The sequence below is a fragment of the Mytilus edulis genome, unplaced genomic scaffold (genome assembly GCF_963676685.1).
Source record: "Mytilus edulis unplaced genomic scaffold, xbMytEdul2.2 SCAFFOLD_790, whole genome shotgun sequence".
Taxonomy (NCBI): domain Eukaryota; kingdom Metazoa; phylum Mollusca; class Bivalvia; order Mytilida; family Mytilidae; genus Mytilus; species Mytilus edulis.
Genome location: NW_027268554.1, coordinates 2,290 through 24,177, shown reverse-complemented (window position 1 = coordinate 24,177; position 21,888 = coordinate 2,290). Strand labels below are relative to the sequence as shown.

General features: G+C 30.7%; 1 protein-coding gene across 1 annotated transcript in view; it reads left to right on the top strand.

The window, feature by feature from the left end:
- The window catches only part of LOC139507709 (myosin-7-like), a 28,836-nt gene extending 7,201 nt beyond the window's left edge, over window positions 1–21,635 (top strand). Inside the window, exons 7-9 of the mRNA XM_071295856.1 lie at window positions 1,264–1,560; window positions 2,555–2,715; window positions 20,574–21,635. Coding sequence (XP_071151957.1) covers window positions 1,264–1,560; window positions 2,555–2,715; window positions 20,574–20,642 — 527 coding nt within the window. The 3' untranslated portion in view covers window positions 20,643–21,635. The remainder of the gene's footprint in view (window positions 1–1,263; window positions 1,561–2,554; window positions 2,716–20,573) is intronic.
- Window positions 21,636–21,888: the final 253 nt, after the last annotated feature.

Sequence of the window (21,888 nt, the reverse complement as noted above, 5' to 3'; positions counted from 1 at the left end):
GTTACTGACATACCACAGACAAAACCAGTGATTGACAGGTGCATTGAGTTACTGACATACCACTGACATAACCAGTGATTGACAGGTGCATTGAGTTACTGACATACCACAAACAAAACCAGTGATTGACAGGTTCATTGAGTTACTGACATACCACTGACAAAACCAGTGATTGAAAGGCTCATTGAGTTACTGACATACAATTGACATAACCAGTGATTGACAGGTTCTTGGAGTTACTGACATACCACTGACAAAATGACTATCACTTAAAATTAACAAAGGAAGAGTGATTCTCTGTCAGCATTGGCTAAAACTGAATGTCAAACCTGACTTGTAGAGAAAGACTTCAACTACTTTCTACAGCACTTGGCTGCTTAAGCTTACAGAAATAAAAAGGGCTCTTAGGAACATTTCCACAACACCACATAATTTAAATGACTTGTTTTACATTATACAATCAGGTGATTTTGACTGTGAAATTAAGAGATTTGTACCATAACTAATCACATGACATTACTGTTTTTACTTCCAATCTTGTTGTATGAGTATAATAAGAATACACAATGTTGACATTTTTCTTGAGGTGAATTATGATTTGTGAAACAACTTTCTAGCTTTAAAATAACCTTAAGTATAAATGAATCAGATTATTGGATAACAGTATTTATAACGAGTGACTTTTTGGCAGAGTTATCCTTCTTACCTTTGTTAAAGTCACTGATCAGAAGATTAAAAACAATAGAACGGATAAAAAGATTACTGTCAAAGTCATATTTGTAAACTTTGGAAAGGGACTTCTATTTTTGCGGTCAGCAAAGGATGTTAAGTTTTTCTCATTTGGATAATGAAAATTGTGAGGTCAAAAACACATTTATTGTTATTGTGTATATTGTACAATAAGTGTGACATTGTCTGCTATGAACTGTAGGTCCCAGAGTAAACATTAAAGGAAGACAAAAGTTACACTTTGTTATTGATAAGTTAAAGTTGGTCAAGGTGTAAGTGCTTTGGTTATTGTTAAGATCACTCTGTCAAATAGGATTATAGGATGCAATACTAATTCAAAACAATGAACCAATATGCTATCACCATGGGTAAATTCGAGTTGCAACAATAGATTTTCTGTGTTTGAAAGTTTTAAAACAAACAGTATTTTCTACAAAGAAAATTTCAGTGACAACTCTTTAATAAATATATTGATTTTAAAATTATTTCAAATAATTAGGTATAAGAAATTTGATAATATTTTGTATTTTTCAGAGGAGAGAAAGAAAAGTAATTTATCCGAAGGAGAAGAGCCAGAAGTCCACTATCCATTTAAGATTAGTCCCTTTGACAAAGAAGCATTAAGTTGGAAGTCCATAAAGGGTTCTGACGTGTTCCTTAGCAACCATTTAGTAGACAATAATAACAGTAAACAGACAATAGAAAATGAAATAGTTATAGAAAGTTTAAATGAATTTAGTGATAAATTTATAGAAAGTTGGAGCAGTAGAAAACCTTCACTAGAGATGGACAAATCTGAGGAGGAGGATCCAGTATTTATGAATGTAGATGGTAAGAGTTATCTCCCATTTTATAAGTACAAATGTATATAAATATATGACAGTAATTATTAACATTCAAATATCCTAAAATACATGAACTTCATATTTGTAAGTTATTGAAAGTACATTACAAAAATTGCTCTTTAGTAGTGCGGTGTAACATTGGATTGTCCTTCAAAAAAAAAAACACAATTTATTACTAAAATAGTGTAATCAATATTTTCCATAATATCATGGCCTGGTTTCAGAGAGAACGTGTAATGCTATTGAGTAGACAGATCTGTGTTCAGTGACCTGTGGTCTGACATCAATGTTGAGTTACCTGTGGCCTATTTTAGATTTGATTTTCTTGAGAAAAAAATATAGAACTTGTGTTTTCATTTGATTTGATAATTGAACATATTGTAAATTCAGAAATTATTGTGTGCATTTATTATTGCAATTTTGTCATTTTAGACTAAAATGCAACTTGAATTTTTGCAATTTTGAGAAAAATCTTGTTTAATTCATTCAAAACATTTCAAAATGCGAGTTTAAATTATTACCATTATAACCCTGTCACATTTTACGCAATAATTTCTGAATTTGCAGTAATTATGATTCAGTTTGCAATTTGTTGATATTCATCTTTGAAATCTTCAAAGACATCAAGTTTTGTTTTGTTTATTAAGCAAGCATAAATCATTTAATCAATCAATCATTTCTAAAATACAAACCTGTAATTTAAACCATAACCTGTCTTAATTTAATTATTTAGAACAGTGAATTTGTTTGAGTTTCACCTATTCAATCACCCTGTTTGTCTAATTTAAATACAGTTTAAGTTGTTTAAATTTAGTTTGGATTACTGCATTTGAATTTCACTAATCTTTCTGTTGATTTCTCTAAGAATACAAGAATTATCTCCCATTGTTCAAGTTAGAAAAAGAAATTGAAAAAAGATGCAGTTATCTCCCCTCTTTGAACCATTTCTTTATTTTACTGTTTCTATGTTTTATTTACAGTAAAACCTGAGGAGTACAACCAGTGGCTGGGTGCTGGTTGGAAAGATGAACAAGTTTTATCCAGTGACAATCCACAATTTTTAAGACTTCATAAAAAATTGGTTGACCTTAAAAAAGAAATGCAGAAATTAAATGGAGAAGTTGGTGGCAGATTAATGTTTGTAAGCATTTGCTCTTTTTATCATACTGTTTATAACCCCTGTGTATTAGTAGAACTTCTGATATTTGTCAATCTGTGGTTATACTTGACTACCAGCTGATTTTTTTAAAGAATTTTCAGAAAAAAACATAAAAGTTATCTGACTGTAAATTATTACACTACAATCAAATTTTTCTTTTTTCTAACTGTTTGAAAACAACAATTATTTTAGAATTTTATTCTTATCACCACTTAGTAAACTTTTGGGCTAGGCCCTTCCAAAAAATATGGTTTGACCTTTTAACTTTGTAACTTAGCCTGTCTTGGTTGTCTGGTAGTTGTTAACTCACCTTGAGTATGGAAACTCAGAGGTTTGATCCCCCACAGGGTCAAACTAAAGACTGAAGAATGACATTGGCTGCTTAAGGAATGTACAGGCAAAGGCACTAGTTGGTTCAGTTTAATGAGTCCAGGTAGAGTTGTGGTTCATCCTGCTGACTATTTCTTTGTCAGCCACTATGCTATAACTCCTATAACTCAGCACATGGGTTTTAGTACAAAGCTGTTTATAATCATGGGTTGATATTGTCATAGTCCTTATTAAACAAAACCCATGTTCTGTCTCTCTGTAATTCAAATTACATAATCATTCATGGATTTTCTTTTCAAAACTAAGTTTTTACCTAGGAAAAGTTGAATTACTGTAGAGGATTGGCCGTCATAAGAATTTAGATCCTTCATTTTTATGTCTTAAAGAACTCACTTTAAAGAAAATAAAAAATAAGAAAAGGGTTTAAATACTTATATTACATTTTAATTTGATTTTGAATGTTTATACACTCGTAAATCTGTCATAAAATACAATGAAACATTTGTTCTTTTTCTACAGACACAGTATACTGTTCTTCTGTCAACTGTTTTAATTTAATATTAAAATTTAATGCATTTGCCATAAATTTTCAAATGTATAGTATAAAAGTTGTATATCATGTAAGAAGTAGAATGGAAAAAGTTGACACTGGAGCATAGCCAAAAATTCTGTGACCTGGCACTTTGGCACTCTATTGATTCTAGAAATCCTATTAATCTATTAAAACAAACACTGATCGAGAGAATTTTGGGGATTAAATGTACAAAGAGTGGTATATGATTCCATTCAAAGGTGACTAAAGAATAGATTTATTGGTTTTTATAGAGATTCTTTGTTGTTTTAAATGCATGTGAAAATTGAATGAAATTGTCAATATTTAAAATCAATAAAATAGTGTACAGGTGTGATCAGGTGACCGATAGACATCAAGGTTTGTCTTAACTTAATTTCTATATTACATTATTTTAGTTGTAATTGTATCTAATGTTAAATGTACTAAGCATTTTTAAACAGGTATAATGTAGACCCTTAAACCGTGCTGTTAATTTTGAATTAGTTTTTTCCCCCCATTTTTTTAATTATGGAAGTTACTGTGTGTTTATACCTTGAAACCAGAATGGCGATAAGTCATGTTACTTACTAGTATGCTTACAGTAATATATCTATGAGAGATTTACCCTACAACATAAAAAACTAATAGATATTTTGAAGTCAACATACAGTCTTCAGCGGTAGACAAGTATCAGAATACTGCAAATATATCATAACAAATATATTAAGCTGTATTGACATAAAAATATTTGCCGTACTGAATTAATGGAATATTCAGCAACTTGAGAAACAATCCTGATGTGCATTATTTATTAATTGATGCATATATTAATATTGGAAGTATTATATCTCATAGTATTGCCATCGAAAGTTGACATTAAATTGATTTTTCAAAAATATTATGATTTTTTACACAGGAGAAACAGCTTCTTCATATTTAGATAAACAAGTAACTGAGGACTTACTTCTTTTATTTTACTGATAATTTTATTAATTAGATGCCATTGTCTGTTTGTTATATGGTTGAGATTTGCTCATTGTTGAAGGTTGCACAGTGACTTTTGATAGTTGTTCACATCCTGTTTCTATAGTCAGGCGGATTATAGGCTGTCTCATTGGACATCATACCAGTTACCACATCTCCTTATTTTCATGTAGATAAAAAGTTAAACAATGAATGCATAGATACTCTGTGTGATATTGCTTTGAACCATAGGTCTTAAACACTGAATGCACAGATACTCTGTGTGATATTGCTTTGAACAATAGGTCTTTTCTTGCTCTGAGAGCTATTATATCATCACTAAGAGTCAGTCATCAGAAGCTTTTTTTGCAAATCATCTCCTGTGAGACACTGCCAATTTAGAGAAACTTGGCCACAACAAATCTTGGTTTCCAGTTAAAAAATCATGTGTACCAATATATGCTGGGGTCCCTCCTCACAGTTGAAAAAGATGGCAGCTGTTACTCAAAATAGAAAAATCTGTTAATAATATGCCAAAAAATCTTATAGCTTGAGATCATTTGCTACTTTTAAACAATTTTTTAATATTGTTGTATATGGAAGAAAATTTTTGAAATAAGTGAAAAATAGACTACTCTTCTGCTTTTCACATTGTACGTGTTTAAAAGTGTATGGAATCATAAGTGTAGTCATTGAGGCGATGTAGAAAAACCATAGCCTAGTATTTGATATTGAAATTCCAAACTCTTCAGAAATAATAATTTGATCAACTGTCTACACTATCTCCTAGGATAGTAATCTTCTGATCATACAGTTGAATTGTCCTAACGCTGGTCAGTTGCTTAGTACAAGTAATATGTTGTTATACCAATCAACAAGTTTTATCAAGTGTTTGACCAAAACAAGACCATTCTAGATAGCAAATTGTAAAACTTTCAAACTGTTATATCCAAACATTAATAAGATAGATATCAAACTTCACTTATGAGTCTTTCAAATATAATCATTGTAGAAGTGTGAAATGTGACTTTGAAGATTCCTTTACAAATATTCACAAAATTTTTAAATTATTAATTTTTCCTATTTCCGTGATCATTGTTTTAATATTACTTCTTATCAAAGTGTTCCAATCAGCTTCAATCTTATAGTGTGAAGATGATCTCCAGATATTACATAGAGATATTTAACTGGACTAATACATTATACTTGATATCTTTTACAATGATAATTTGTCTCAGGATTATTTTTGATTATCTTCAATAAAGTAGCAAAAGACCTGTTTTTGATGTCTTGGCTTGTAAGGTCATTACTATACTGACTAAGCAAATAGATATCTTTATATTTTACATGTGAAACCTTGTTCGGTGATGTAGTTGTATTATATGTTTGTGTCTTTTCTTTAACCAGGATCTCATTTTGTAACGATAAGATAAGTTAGTTGTTGTTGGTCTTTAGGAATTATCTTAAGTTTTACAAAATTACATCCAATAATTTCCAATTGTATAGTTATTTTAGAGAAAAGTTTCTGTTCCGTTATGTATCCACATAACAGCTGATTTTTTTTTTAAAGAAAACTACAGACACAGGGTTATTTGGCAGATCTTGCAACCCTCCCTTTAGAAATTTTAATCTTACCTACAAATCAAATCTTAGACACAAAAGTCGATTTAGCTGTTATAAAAAAAAAAAATTTTAAAAATAACAAAGTAACTATTTGTTGTTCCTCTAACAAAGTATATAGAGCACAGATGTACATTTTTGTAAACATCTTTGTTCACAAAGAGGCCATCTCATGAAGATTTCCCCAGTTTGTTCAGCTCCAGTTACTGTTTTATAAAGCATCTGTCAATCTGCACAAATGTTTCTTTGATCTATCATTATATACAGGTAAACTTGTATATGCCCATTGATGGGGAATTTTTATACCAAGGTGTGGCATCATACGGCAGCGCACCTGTGGAAATGATTTTTATGACGGAGTCATTGTCCGATGTTTTCTCTTCTTTAATCCTCAATCTTTTTTAGACTAATGAGCTATATCTTTAATACTTATCTTATAAAGTAATTGCTGAAGGGTTCAAATCTTTTTACAAAATTTAAATGTTCTCTATACATTTTTATGGATTTATTATTTTCTTTTTTGAAAAGTTTATTCATATTGAGAAATGATACGCTTTAAGCACCAAAAAGTAATCCACTTGTAGAGTTTCTCGGTCATCTCATTTAAACTTAGAAATTGGATTGCCATTCGTTGACCAATTGGAGCATTTTATTTACAAATGGAATTTCATTCATGATTACTCTGTTGTTTTTACTGCAACTAGAGGTTGGATTTATTTTTAATTTAAAAGGATAGTTTATTTTGAATTTAAATTTCAATTTTAACAATTGCAAGATGGAACAAGTTCAGAAAGTTGAAATACCGGTATATTAAAAAAATTGTGAAGATGGATACACCAAAGAAGAGCAGAATACCTGTTAAGGTAAACATTTGTTTGATGTTTCAAGTTTGTTATGTTTGTATTTTACTTTCACACGTTGACTTTCTTGACGTGATGTTTAAATAAAAAGAAGTTTTTGTCATATTGTCATGTTTCAGAATATTCTACTATAGAAGAGAATTGATAGTATGGTTAAATGTGACAGGATGGCAAGTTTGATAAATCCAACTATTTTTCTTCTGTAATGTTGTCAATTGTAGTAAAAGTTCAGCTTAGATAGTAAATTTGGAAGTAAATGGAGATACATTGAACAGATTGTCTTCCTTTTATTTGTGAAAATCATCATATTCATCTTGAACAATCTGATGTTTATCTAATAGTTGTCTTGACACAAATAACCTTTCAAGCAAAAACTCAATATATAACTTTTTCAGAGTTGAAACTCTTTTTCTGAATGGATGTTTTTTTTTCAAAATTGAGGGTTTTATTCAATGATAAATAGATTTCTTCTGGACTATAATGAGTCCATCTCATCTCAATATAAAGAGTTTTATTTATCAGAATTATTAATATCAGACTCATGTTTTCTTATCTATCAAAAATTACCTAAGTTTGACCTTGAAATAAGTATGGCTTGAAATTATATAGAGTATTGTCTATTGTTGAAGATCATATGTTGACCTAAGGTGTCTTTTGTTATCCTGTCTCATTTATAAATGGAAATTATCAGCTCAGATGATAATAAGTTACATTACCTTAGGTAAAAAAAATGCTGTTCAAAGCAAACTTTTACAAGCATGCTTTGGGATATACATCATTTGACTAACAGATGCTTGTTTTATTTTATTCTGCATTGGAACTCTACAATTTTATTCAGAGAACTACTAGAATTTAGAACAGTCAGTTAAATTGAGCTTGCATGCTTTCAGTGACAGTTGTAAACATATATGTTTTCTACCAGAAGTTTCACAGAAAACTTTGTTATAAACAATGCCATAATATCTGTTCCCTTTAGGTACATAATCATTGGTTGTCTTTGTCATTTTACTTGTTTAAGTTTTACATAAGTATTGCACTGAGGTTAACGTGGGAAAATTAAGTACAAGTGAGCATGCCTGGTTAAAATTGGAATTAGGTGTCAGAAAATTGTTTTATTTGTTTAAGGGTATACTATTATGTTTTGGACTTAAGAAACTAATTTATTTAGCTTTATAAATTATATTCTGGAGAGGTTAGAAGTAGGTTTGAAATATTTTCATTACGTTACAGGGGAAGGTAACACTATATTAAAACCCTATAAATTACCTAGAATTAAATATTTTGATTTAATGTTTTAAAGATTTAAATTAATCTTTCCCAATTTAATACTACCATTTTAAGATTGAACTGTAAGGAATGGTTTTGTTAACGAGAATTAACAATGAAATGGAGAACTTGATGAATTGCTATATTTATAGGATTGTTCCAATTAATCCTGTTTATTCGCTTCTCTATTTAGATTTTGTATTAAAATTCAGACGTAGTGACACATATCAAATACCCCTGTAATTGTCAAAGATGTTTTATAGTATATATATTGTGTCAACAAAAACTTGGTTAAGAAAAATAATTTGACACAAAGGAATTGTTTACTCTATAGAAAATGGCATGATCATGTTCATTATTACATCCAAAATGTCTGAATTGGTTTTTGATAGCGTATATTTGATAGTTTTGACATTAATGCACATTTTTTTTTTACAAAATCTTGTATAACAATTGAAGAAATAAAAACATACAAAATACAATTTGCAAACATTGTTTTTGCATCTTAAATACCGGTAACTAAAAATAAAACATGATCTCAAGACATCTTAAAGATGTGTAATACATTAGTTATATATGTGAACCTTCAACCATGATGTAGGGAATAACAGCCAAGGTTTGTGAGCCTTTATGTATGAACAATCAAAGATGCGAGCTTTTATGCAATAAGCAGTCAAATACATCAGATATTATGTAGGTTTCAGTCAAATACATGAAACTTTGAGAAAGCTGAAAGCCTTAAAAATTTTGAAACATAAATGAGAAATAGACCAGAAAACAGCCAATTACATAAACTTGTATGCAGATAACATTCAAATACATGAACCATATGCAATGAACATTCAAATACATGAACCATATGCAACAGACAGACAATTACATGAACCATATGCAATGAACAGCCAAATACATGAACCACATGCAATGAACAGCCAAATACATGAACCACATGCAATGAACAGCCAAATACATGAACCACATGCAATGAACAGCCAAATACATGAACCACATGCAATGAACAGCCAAATACATGAACCACATGCAATGAACAGCCAAATACATGAACCACATGCAATGAACAGCCAAATACATGAACCACATGCAATGAACAACCAAACACATGAACCACATGCAATGAACAGCCAAATACATGAACCACATGCAATGAACAACCAAATACATGAACCACATGCAATGAACAGCCAAACACATGAAGTTTATGCAGGAAACATTCAAATACACAACACATAGTCACTACTTAAACACAGAGATGTTAAGAAAACACAGAGGTAAAAGAAAGTCAATATTTTTCAGGTAGTAGGGGGGAGGGGGGGGGGGGGGGGGGGGTAATGACAAATCCAAATGTAATGCACTATTTTTTCAATTTTCAACTTATGCATTTATTTGCAGAATCACAATGCTATCATTAAGTTTTAAAGCTGTGTCAAAGGAATGTGGCTTTAATGTTTATGAAAGCAGGTTATATTTCCTGCTGGGAACAAAACCTAAGACAAATTAATTCTTAGTTACTTAAGGTGGCTCGGGCGTATTCGAAGTTTCTATCAGAAGTGCCGTATTTTTGGTTATTTTATTCTTTAAAGAAAATGAATCAAATTGGTCGAAAAAAAATAGGGGGTCACGGACCATTTAAGCTTAAAATATTACTTTTAAACAGGTATGTAAAAGGGACCATTTTTCAATGAAATGATAGGGGAAAAAGAGGTGTTGACATATTTTTTTCGGAATATCAAAAAAACGTTCTATGACAATTGTTCCAAATCTGTAATATGAAAAGCTGGAATACAGCTTCAAAGAATGAGCCAATAAAAAACATAGGTCACCGTTAAGGAAAAAAAAATATTTTGCCTTACAACCCAAATTTTGGCGGGAAAATGGTAAAAATGGGTGAAATGTCATTTTGACCCTTTAAAAAATACCGATAATAACGAAAATATTCTATTAGTCACATAACTACAATGATTTAATATTTCTAATCAATCAAAATATTAAAAAAATTTGCGACAAATACTTTTGTAATTCATGCGTGAAATTATGCGCAGTCGAATAGTCCTGAGCCACCTTAATATCATATAAAGTTTTACTAAAGGATAATTTTGATAATGCAACATTTTATGAAAGAAAAGCCCAAAACATTATTGCATCCAAAATATACTGTGCCATTGAAATGTATCACAGTAAAAAATTGAAATACTTTAACATTCTTAATATATTGTGACATTATTTGTTACTAAAAAGGGGAAAAATTGCTAAGCAATGAAACAAGAGCTGTTTTCTTTTACCTTGAAAAAAACCCATACAAGTAGGTGGGCATACTTTCTTCTTTTTAGTGTTAAAAACATACTGCTCAAAATATTATGTCATTATTTTACAGTAAGAAAAAAATAAATGTTTTAAAAATATTCATCATGACTTTTTAGTAACAAGAAAGTTGTTGAAGCCTTTCTTTCACTTATAATTGCATGATTTCACAAAGATTCAATTACATTAAACCTTCAGTTTGTAATAGCTTTAATCTTTATAAACTAAAAAAACTTTTACCAAAAAAAAAAAAAAAATAGATAAAACTATCTTTTAAATGTTTGAAATCCTGAAAAGCATTGACCTCAGAAATTTGATTTTTTAGCTTCAAACATGCCAAATATTTAAAGTCATGGAAGTACATTTGTATATTTTTCATAGCATATTTTAAAGTCCTTATATGTAAATTCGTGTATATAATAAAGAAAATAAAGGGAGAAATAATGAAAGGTACCAGTATTTTGTGTATGTATGCACTAATAAAACAGAAGCTTTAAGCCCAATGTGACAAACAACTACCTAAGCACAAAACATTGAGTCATGCCATAGAGCACAAATAGAAAACAAAATATACTTTGTGGACTATACAGTGTGGGCTAATTGCTCATTGTTGAAGTATGTACAGTGACCTATAGTTGTTAGTTTTCTGTGTCATTTTGTCTGTTGTGCAGAGTTGTCTAGTTAGCAATCGTACCACATTTTCTATTTTCTATTTCTTAACATTGAGTCATGCCATAGAGCACATACCCTTCAGAGTACCATTGGAAAGCAAAGTAAATAATCAGAAGGGACATATTACATGTAATTTTATTAAAGAACAGAAATTGTTGGGTTCCAGGTTGCTTGCATGATATTGGTTGCTAATATGTACAAAAGTGTAAATATCTAAGAAAAGTTTATGCTGGCTGATGTTTCTTGTATAAGACCTTTTCTGTATCTCAGTGTGAAATGTCATTCCTCTCATTTATTAAAAATCTAATTTCATTCTGCCTCTGGCAATAAATTTATAAAAGATTTAGATGAAGGCTTATGCATTTAGATTGGTATTTTAAAAATGTTTACCTAGAACAAAGTTCAGACTAATGTTACAGGTACTTGACAATAAAATGACTATGGTATAGGTACTTAATAGTAAAATGACTACAAATCAAGTCTCTGATTTCCTCTCACTTAATATTAATAACAAAACTCTTTCTAGTTATCTTACTATTATGTAGATCAAAGAGTAAATGTTAGTTCTAACCCAATTATGGATGATTATATTTGAACATCTTGTGGACATTTCAACAGTGGAATCGGGGAGGAAAAGTTAATTGTTACCTGTGTGAAATATCAAATTAATAAGACACACCTGAACTTATAAATACCAATATACCAACCAGGAGTAATGTTACCTATATAATCTGATGAATCAATCGACTAATTTGTCAAAAATTGATCTGGACGAAAAAGTGATTGATTGAGTAATACCGATCAAGCGAATAATAAGTTGGTCATTCATTGATCCGTGACGTCCAGGGTACTTTCCGTTGAGTGGTATATCAACTGGTTACAATAATAAAATCAGATTTGGTTGACTTGTTGTACACCCTATTGTAAAGTGACGGTCACAGCTCGGCTCATCTTTACAATACAACAATACAGTGAACGTAAACAGGTGGAAAAGAATGCACAGATAAATTCTCTTTTTGGAATTTTTGCGGATTTTCGTCTATTGGAACTTTTTTGTTTTAGTGTAAAGTTTTCAAAATGGCTTTATCTGTTTTAAAAGGAATAACTAAATTAAGAGTAAGTATAGAAAATTTACATTTCTTTTTAACTTCTGACCCATGTATACAAGTTTTTACATAATGATAATGATATATTCATGGATTTGCATAAAGCCTGTTGTGTTCTTTTGACAACTTATTTCTTGTTTCTTAAGGAGATTTTCGTGTGAAAATTACCTATATCATTAAAGAATGAGATAGTGAATGAACATTAAATGTGACCAATCTCTATCATTTCTTACAGAAGCTACTACTTAAATAATCATAACTTTATAGTAATCTCTGAAGCTGTGAACTAACCACAAATTTACATGTTGTAAGACATGGGTTTTTCAGCTTCAAATCATATAGGTAATATTTGATGTAGAAAATATCTTACCTACAGAATAAATAAGTTGCAGATTGCAAAACAAGAATAAACTCTAAACAGTACTATTTAAAGTCAAAAATCAAGTTTTTGTAATTTATGTAGTGGTTAACAAAGTAGGGTACAAACTAAAACATTTTGAATAACTATATTCAACCATTCTTCAGGTCAAACCTGTTCATATTTTTTCAGTTTATTCATGCTAATTTAGGAGATGTAGTTGAATCAGACTGAAAAAATGGGCTCCTCTGGGAGGACAAAATCTTAAAATGTAATGGCTATGTAAAAAAAATGAAAGATTATATCGCTGTGATCCACTTAAAAGGACTGTTAGGCCTATTATTCCTAACAATAACTGTGCAAGCTTTTGCTTTGTGGCTCTTAAAAACTTACATCTTATCTGTAAATGGTCATATTTTGAAATGGTACATTGATAAATGGATAGTTTTGTGATGTACTAATGGAATCTAAGCAAAAGATGTATACATATAGTTGAATACTTGAGGATTTATATGATTATAAGGGACCTAATAAGAATAGCTAAACGATGAGGATCTATATGATTATAAGGGACCTAATAAGAATAGCCAAACGATTTGGAACCTTAGTTTCTTGATGATTTCTATCTAAAGACAACTAATATAGAAAGCTATGTTAAAAACCAGGCCAGTTTGGTAGCACTTACTGGTACTGGGTACTGACTGCACGCTCAGGCAAATTAAGCTGTCTTCCAATAGGAATATCAAGATATCAAGAGCAATATTCCTCCCAAGGTGCCAGAAAATGAAAATAACACTCTTTCAATAAAAGTGCATCTTAAGCATTTTATGGATTCACAAAAATAACAATTTTCAGTGTTCATACAAAAATTTGTTGACTATTTTGCAGTCTTATTTGATCATGAATTTGTAAAAGAAATCTTAAGGGAAGATGAGAACCTAGTAAAGTTGACCTTTGTGGAGTACTAAATGTTAGCCTTTAGATACTTGTTACGCATCAAAAGCTCATCAGTTATATAGGTTTATAGATTCTTTTACTAATAAGGATAATTGTTTCTGTATCAAGGATACTTGATGTGTACTGGTAGTAGTTTATAGTGGTTTATAGTGATAAATAGCACAGAAGTCAGGTGTTCTTAATAATTGTTGAATATAGAGGCCATTATTGTGAAAGTGTTCATAGATGAAAGGAAGCAATCAGCTAGGGCAAAACATTTAAATCTATAGTTCATGTTTATTATTAAAATTATTATTATTATTAAAAAGTCCATTGAGAATAAGGTAAAAAGTTGTAAATTGTTTATGCAAATGAAAGACAAACACAATGTCACCTTTTATTTCTTACTTAATCATATATAATTCACAAAATATTGTGACTCAGCTCTATCATTTCTCACTAAAGAATTATCACTGTCCGATAAATAGCTCTCACCTGATTTTTACCTGAGAGCAATGAAATAGGTGTTGTAACAACTAATTATGTAAAACATAACTTTCTGTCAGTTTTACAAATAGATATAATAATTTGTTGTGACTATTTTGCCTCTGGACACTAGAAATGAACAGTAAACCAACACTTTTTTACCATGATATATCATTTATGACTTATTAAGCAATTATCATTTTAGCATTTAGAACTAGATAAACGTGATATATATATTTGTTCTGGCTTTAGGTATTAAAAACTTGCATTCAGCATCTAGAAATACCGGTAGATAAACGTGAGATAGTTGTTTGTTTTCTGTTTGGCTGTTTGATCTAAAACTTAACAGTTCAGAGCACAGAAAGAAAAACCTGACTGTTCACATGTTTGTTATGTAATGGTATCAAACCAATTATGCTTAAAGCAATTTCATTTTGATAGAGCTTGAGGGAAAACTGAGATAAGCAAAGTATACCTACTTCTAGAATTTTACTGTTACAGAATGAGTGAATGTTCATCTCTCTCTCTGTTTTTGTTTACTTGTTTAACAAATTAATTTTGTTGCTTTGATAAAATTTAGCCCCTTGTGAAACTCAGAAAGTAAATTTTTATCCCAATTAAATCCAGAATCTGACACTGGGGTTTTATATAACCAAAAGTTATTTACTTTTTATGTATCAAAAAGTTAGATAGGGAAGGGCAGAATTTAATTTTATGGTTGAACAAGATCTTACATACAATCCACCCGGATCTATGCCAAACGCAATTTTTACATATTTGTGTATATTCTGGATAATCTTGATGAAAAGAACTTAGATTGTAATCAGAGATGTCAAAAGAGAAAACATCGGTAATTTTAGATGTCAAATATTTAACAATTTAAGTTTACACATAAGAATTTGTATAACATATAATGGGGTCAAATGTAACATGTTGGTTTTAAGAATTATTGATGGGCCATTAAACTAAAACTATGTTGAATGTTACAATATGTTACAAGGGTCATTACATACTATGTCCAATAGTACAACAAGCTATTGTTACATTAAAATCATCTCTAATATAAACTACAAGAATAATTACAGTTAAACCTTTTCTAATATACCAAAAAGAATCATTTCCAGTACTGCAATTATCAACTGATTTCAATGTCAACTATCACAACAAACTTTATGGAACATTAAACAACATGGCCCCTCTTCATGTGGGAAAAATTTGGTTGATAATATTAGGAATTATGGAAGTATGACTGTTACGCAGGTCCCCACTTCTGGCAATCATTGGGTCCCCGTTATAAAAGGTACTGGATCGGCCACTAAACTGATTAGATATAAAACACTAATTCATCTTTTTCACTGTAGATTTATTTGTACTTTAAAAAAATCTCTTGTTTAATCTTCCTTTATCAACTCTGACTATAGGCAGTTAATCTTTTTGCATTCTTAAATCTAAATTACTGACACTGGGCAATATAACCTTAAGTTTGCTCTCTACAAACTTCCTACATTGTACATGGTTGATAGGCTTACCAAATCGGCCACCATTATGTACAATGGAACCACTAAAAAGTGTCTTTCAAAACTGTTTTCTCTTAGATCATACAAAAAGTATTAAAATTAATGTTAAGAAGCATCTAAAAGAGGTTTTAACAAATAATAGGCATTACCTCCTTTTGAACCCTTCTTTGTGTATGTCTATGCTTCTTACCTTCCGTCAACAAAGGGGGTTCAAAAGGTGATTTTTTCCATTAAACAGATTTACTAAATATTAGGGCTAGTTGAAGATGTTTCTTTTACAACATGTCCTTCTCCATGTTCAATTGATATGTAATCCTCAATGTCCTTCAAGCTGTATCATTTTTCAGCTACATTGAAGACTATGATGTCCTTGTTTTATTTCGTCTACCTGCAGCTAATTAATAATGTTAAGTTATCCCCGTGTTCCCACCGACTGAATTTGTTGGAGTCTTCCTGGTAATATGCACTGCAGAGCATTATAAACCTTATGACAAGGTACATGAAGACATCATTTTCACATTACTTCCTACGTTCAAGGTACAAGTGTCAAAGGGTTCTGTCGATACGTAGCAGGTTTAACACGTGTACCGTGAATACTAGTGTTGTATGTATTCCCCAGTCCTGTGTAGGCAGTGAACACTTCCGTTGTTTATTTTCTCATGTTATCTGTTATACCATTGTGAGGTAGGTGGTGTTCTACCTTTATTTCTCATGTCTATTTTAGATTCTATTGTTTTAGTTTTTTGTTGTAATCTAATGGCAGTAGATGTGTTATTTGCATTTTAAAGTTTAAATGCTTATATTGAAATGAACTTTCAAAACTGCTTATTGCATGATCGAAGTCTTTTTACTTACAAAAACTTTGCTCTGTACAATATTCTTACATTATTTCGGAATTAGCATTATGGGACCAAAGAAAAAATACAGGTCACATGTTAAGAAAAGAATTAATGGTTAAACACATAAATACAATCAATCATTGTCTTCTATTAATTACAAGTAATTAATTATTTGATGGATGATTATATTATTGTGGTCAGCACTGGTCATTTGGTTATTTTGTAAGTTTTATTGTTTTGAACACTCTTGGAACTTTGATGGTTTATTCAATATTTGTATTTTATGAGACCATTTTATTGCTCTGGACAGTTTTGATAGAAATATGGTAAGTCTTGAGCTTATTATCATAATTCTGACCACTGGTCTGAGTGGTTTGACCGCTGGACATCAAAACTGTCAATCCACAGTGTAAGTTATTTGTATGTTGAACCTGAGTAAATTCATATTTTTATTTCTTCAAGTATAAGTTTGTTTGATTAAACTTGGATATCATATTTTAATTTCCCTCCAGAACAGCACAAGAATGTGAGTTAACAATTTTTTTTTCTATATTGTAGTGTTAGAATTGATCACTTCAATCTTATCAGGTTAAAATATTTGATTTGTTGTGTAAAATCACTTACATATTTGTCTAAAGCACTTACATAAAAGATTTATATCATATAGTGATGCATTTTGGTATTTTATAGAATGTAAAAGATTGCCTATTTTAAAGAAAGATTATGATATTATTGAAACATAGAAAAGATATTCAGATACTGTATGCTCAAAGTTTAAAAAGATGTTCAGCCTAAATAATACACAGAGGATAAAAAAAATTTGTTGTGAATACATTAATTGTAATATTTGATAAAAAGATAATCATATTTTAAAAGTATAGTAAAACTTTGGAAAGAGTTTAACAATTTTATTTGTTTATGAGTTGAAAGGTATCATCATATTGAAGTATACTTCGGTATTAGGATATAATCGTACCTGTGATAATAATCAGACATTACTTTAGGAACCTAAAGGTGTCTGGGAATTATCTTGTCACAACAGAGACTACGAACTGACTAGCGCTAATGGAAAATTAATATTATAACTCTTTAAAACAATTTCAACATGCAATAACTTAATAGTTATTACATAACAGCAAAAATATTTTTAACATCAAATTATGACTACCAAATTATGACTTCCCCAAAAAATTGTTTGTGTGTGAGAAATTGGATGTGATTTTTTAAATTATATGTTATTGGCTTTAAACTAGCTGTCAGCAGCTGGGATTACTCTAATATCTGTACTTTGTGTCTTTTTTGCTGTTAGGTTAAGGGATGTACCCTGCCACGCCTAGTCTGTGCTTTTGTTTGATGTTTTTTTCTGCTGTGTATCGATCTCATGAGTTATATCCTTTTCAAATGACTTTTATAGTTTGTTCTTATGTTGTGCTGTAACACCACTGTCCCAGGTCAGGAGGAGAATTGAGCACTCACAAACATATTTACCCCCTCCACATTCTGTATGTGCCTGTCCTGAGTCTGTAGCCGGTAGATCATTGGTTGTCATTGTTTCAAGTTTTTCATGAATTGTTTTATCATAAATTGGACTGTTAGTTTTCTCAATTGAATTGTTTCATATTTTTCATGTCTGGGTATTTTCAAGCAGACAATTTGGTATGCGGTTCTCTCACTGTTGAAGGCCCTTCAGTTGCTTATAATTGCTTACATTCTTTCATTTGAACTTTGGTGGATAGTTGTCTCATTGGCTATTTTTCCACATTTCCTTATTTTTAGAATTGCCCTTGCCTATATAGGAGGGCATCTATTCGATCCAAAGCAAGATATAATTAACAAAATTATAATTGACTTTTTGTTCTTGTAGTGAGATCTATAATTTGAAGAAAAAACAAAATTTCAGTACTTCTTAAGATTTTTGTCCGGTATTCTTAAGCAGTCCCTGCTTCAACCATTATTTTTTCACATGAATGATCATTTTTTCAATCTACCTATTGCAGGTGCATACTTTTATTCTTTTTACACAGATTTTTTTTAAAATGAGGTCAGTTTTTACATAAATCTACAAGAAAGATAAGTAATACATTTTTGTAATCCATAGAAACAGAAATTGAAGTGCTTGTTGACAAGATTTAAAATCAATAAGTCAATTTTATCACCTGTATACTACCCAGTTTAGGTGTGGTGTTGGGCAGGTAAAAATCAGGTATGTCAAAAACTTATTTTTCAATTCTCTTTGATACTTTTCTGTTTTCTATATTTTTGTTACATTGAGCTTTGATCAGGATGATGCTTGTATAAATGTTCGGATGACTTTTTTAGTATTTGATTTAGGAAACTTTGACATTGCTATCAATCCTGCAATTGAAAATGAGATTTTCACAGATTTTAACTCTTTCTGTTGACCTGAGCAGATCAAGTCAGTTTTTTTAGGGTCTAGGGGTAAAAAAAAAATTTGTTCAAAGAAGTTGTTAGCTAGACAAATCAATTTAAAAATCATTCTGACATATAAGTTATATAAGTATACATATAATTATTGATTGATTTGTTATATATTTATATGTCTAGTCTAATGCATCAAACCTGACAGACAAAAACTGTCATATACTCAGTAGTCTCCCCTTTACAGTAATAAATGGTCAATAAATACATCACAAATTATGATACATCTGCATTTTATTTATTCTGAATTATTCCTTTCAGACTTTCAGTTCAAATTATAGATTTTTTTTACATAAAAAATAATCTTGAATAGATATTTTCCTGTTTGAATTGTTTTATACAAGTCATTTTAAGGGCACTTTAAGCTTGCTGTTAGGTGTTAGTCAAGGCTCTGATGAAGGCATACTTTGACTTATAATGGTTTACTTTTTCAAATTATGACTTGGATGGCTGGAATATTAAAACTTGAAATTATCCTTTATAACATTTTATTTAGAGTGTGTTATGTCCTAGTTGAGATCTATATATATGGCTATAAAGTTTGTTTTAACAAGTTTTTCAGGAACATTTCACATAAATGTTACCTGTTAACTATCATTTGCAATTTTCAAAGTTGGTTTCTGATTTCATGTAAAGTTATCAATTTGAAATAAGACATTGATGAATCATGGCAAAGATAATGTAACAGCAAGAAAATTTCTTGCAAATCTGATAGAAGTTAGTAAAGAAATTTGTTGTTATTTGGTATGTCTGTCACCGTAACAGTCTGTATCTAAAATTTGAATACATGTATGAGGGACTTATTTGATCAGGGTATGACAGCTCTCATGTTAGTCATACAAGGTGTGATATTTCTGTTCAGGGGCGGTGTATTGGTAGAATGTTTCTTTACATGAGATATGTATTGGCTAAAACTTTTGAAGAGGGATTAAATGATTAATCTGTAACAGATTAAGAAGGAGTTATATGATTTGACTTGTTGAGATTAAGGTTAAAATGTTAGCAATGGTCTAATTTCCTGGCATATTTTGATTCGTTCTGAATGGAATGCATTTTATATAACTTAGTACTTGGAGATATGGCAATATAGGTTTGTGTAAATCTATGTAAAGCATTAGTAAGTAAATCTCAATTTTTGGGCAATTTTTGATGAATCTTTGAAAAAAGTTTAACTGATATCAATATGCAATTTTCAAAAGTCATCATGAAGCTATATTTCTGTGTTAAGTCAAAATGAATATGTAGCCTTCACATAAAGAATGTAGTTTCATATATAATCATAGAAATGGATGACAGAAATTAACAAAACTATTTGTCACCACCATTTAAACCTAACCAACACTTGATTCCTCCACAAAAAATAATACAATTCAATAATATGTAGAAACAAAATTTATTTTCATAAAAATCCATCTACAGCATTACCATTCATACTAAAGCAATTAATCTCTGCATATTTAGGTTATTTTTTACAGGTAGGTTATTTATTAAGAGTTGTTTTTTACTATTTTCAGAGAAATCCTTAGAATTACTAGTCCGGTATTGAAGACTTATGTTTATATTTTTATATTTTCAGAGAAATCCATCAGATTATTTAGCACGCAAAAAGGAAAAAGAAGAAGAGGAACAGAAAGAAAAAAAGTAGATTTGCAAGGCGGACCAAGAGTTCTACTGATAAAGATTATGTTGCAAAAAGACGTAGCTATGTGATTGAAAAAGACGATTCTGATTTCAAGGAAAGGAAATCAAAAAGGGGCTCATACACTATTGATCATTCTTATGACACGGAAATAAAGACTAAAATAGAAAAACCTCAAAGAAGGTCATTGAAGTCGGCTGAAAGTCACATTCCAAAACCGGTCACAAAAAGTGAATCCTTAAAGAAAACTCGAGCACCTCAGCCTCCTGGTAAAAACCAGACTTCTGAAAGACCAAAATCTCCTGCCCCTCAACCACCAGCAGTCAATGAAACAAAGAAATCTCCTGACTCATCTACTCCTGTAGAGCCTCTGATTGAGTTAGCTGTAAAATCTGAGTCTCCTATCAATACACCAAGAGAATCTCAGATTGAGCATACTCAGATTGTCTCTCAAGTGAACTCACCAAGAGAAAACTCAGCCAGACATTTTAAATAAACCTGATCAATCAAGTAAAGAACCTTTAATCTCAGTGGAGACTACATCTAAGACATCGTCTGCTCCTGGTAAACCTAACCGACCTCCAAGAAAGAAGAAAGAAGCCCCACAACCAACAGTCCCTGTAAAAACAGAGGACTTAAATACTAACAAAGTTTCAGAAGATATTTTAGATAAAACAAAAGTTAGTGAGATTGTATCAGATCAAGGTGATAACATTTCATCAGAGGACAAAGAGGCCCGGGTAAAGATACACAATAATCAAATTACTCAACAGGAAGGAAAACTTATAGAAGAAGAGTCGCTTATTGCAGAAAGCGGGACTTATTCATTTAGACAAGTACAAATTGTTAATCCAGATACAGTCAGCACAGAATTAGGTACCACTGATAGAAATTCTGATTCTAAGAAGGTTAAATATTTTGAGGTTGTGAGTGATACACAAAATGATAAAAACATTAAAGGAATTTTGAAGAAGGAAAAAGTGATTGAATCATCTAAAGCAGATATTGTTGTGAGAGAAAATTATTCAGGTGTAAATACTTCTCAGGGAGACTACATAACAGACAATTTAGTTGACTTCAATGAAGGTTATGGTGACATTATTGTAACACAGTCAGAGAAAAGTCTGCCAGACCATTTAGCTGACACCATTTCTCTGACATCACTGACATCATTGGAATCGGTTCCTCCACCTCTACCAGATAGCACGCCACCTTTCCTCCCTGATATCCCACCCCCTACACCAGTACTTTC